A 401-nucleotide genomic window follows, 5' to 3' on the forward strand; every position below is an offset into this window, starting at 1 on the left:
GGGGGCTGGGCTCGGGGGGGGGGGACATGGATGGATGGAGGCTGCCTTGGATGACTAGACATCTTAGAGAGGGGGATAAAAAGAACAAAAAAAGAAAACAAAAACCCCAAACCAAACCCAACCCAGAGATGGCTTTGTGCCTGGCGTGGCTAAAGAGCTGCATTCTGGCGACTCTGGAGCTTGCTCAGTGCTGCTGACAGGAGGAAAAGGCGCCAGCAGCAGGGAGCAGCCATGTTCCCCGAGCACGGCTGGGGGAAGGCTCCCTCCGGGGAATTCATACTCACCTGGCGGTTTCATGTAATATTGCTCAATATCAGACATGTCCGTATGCAGCGCACAATCGAGATAGTGGAGGATAACTTTTCTACTGAAGTAGTACCTCATGCCCATCAGAAAGATGG

At 53.1% G+C, this 401-nt stretch overlaps 1 protein-coding gene across 1 annotated transcript in view; it reads right to left on the reverse strand.

Moving 5' to 3' along the window:
- Nucleotides 1–395, reverse strand: part of NAT8L (N-acetyltransferase 8-like (GCN5-related, putative)) — a 26891-nt gene extending 26496 nt beyond the window's left edge. The window contains exon 1 of the mRNA XM_009707935.1: nucleotides 285–395. Within this exon, the coding sequence (XP_009706237.1) occupies nucleotides 285–390 (106 nt within the window). The 5' untranslated portion in view covers nucleotides 391–395. The remainder of the gene's footprint in view (nucleotides 1–284) is intronic.
- Nucleotides 396–401: the final 6 nt, after the last annotated feature.

This window comes from Cariama cristata, unplaced genomic scaffold (assembly GCF_000690535.1).
Source record: "Cariama cristata isolate BGI_N322 unplaced genomic scaffold, ASM69053v1 scaffold12319, whole genome shotgun sequence".
NCBI classification, from domain to species: domain Eukaryota; kingdom Metazoa; phylum Chordata; class Aves; order Cariamiformes; family Cariamidae; genus Cariama; species Cariama cristata.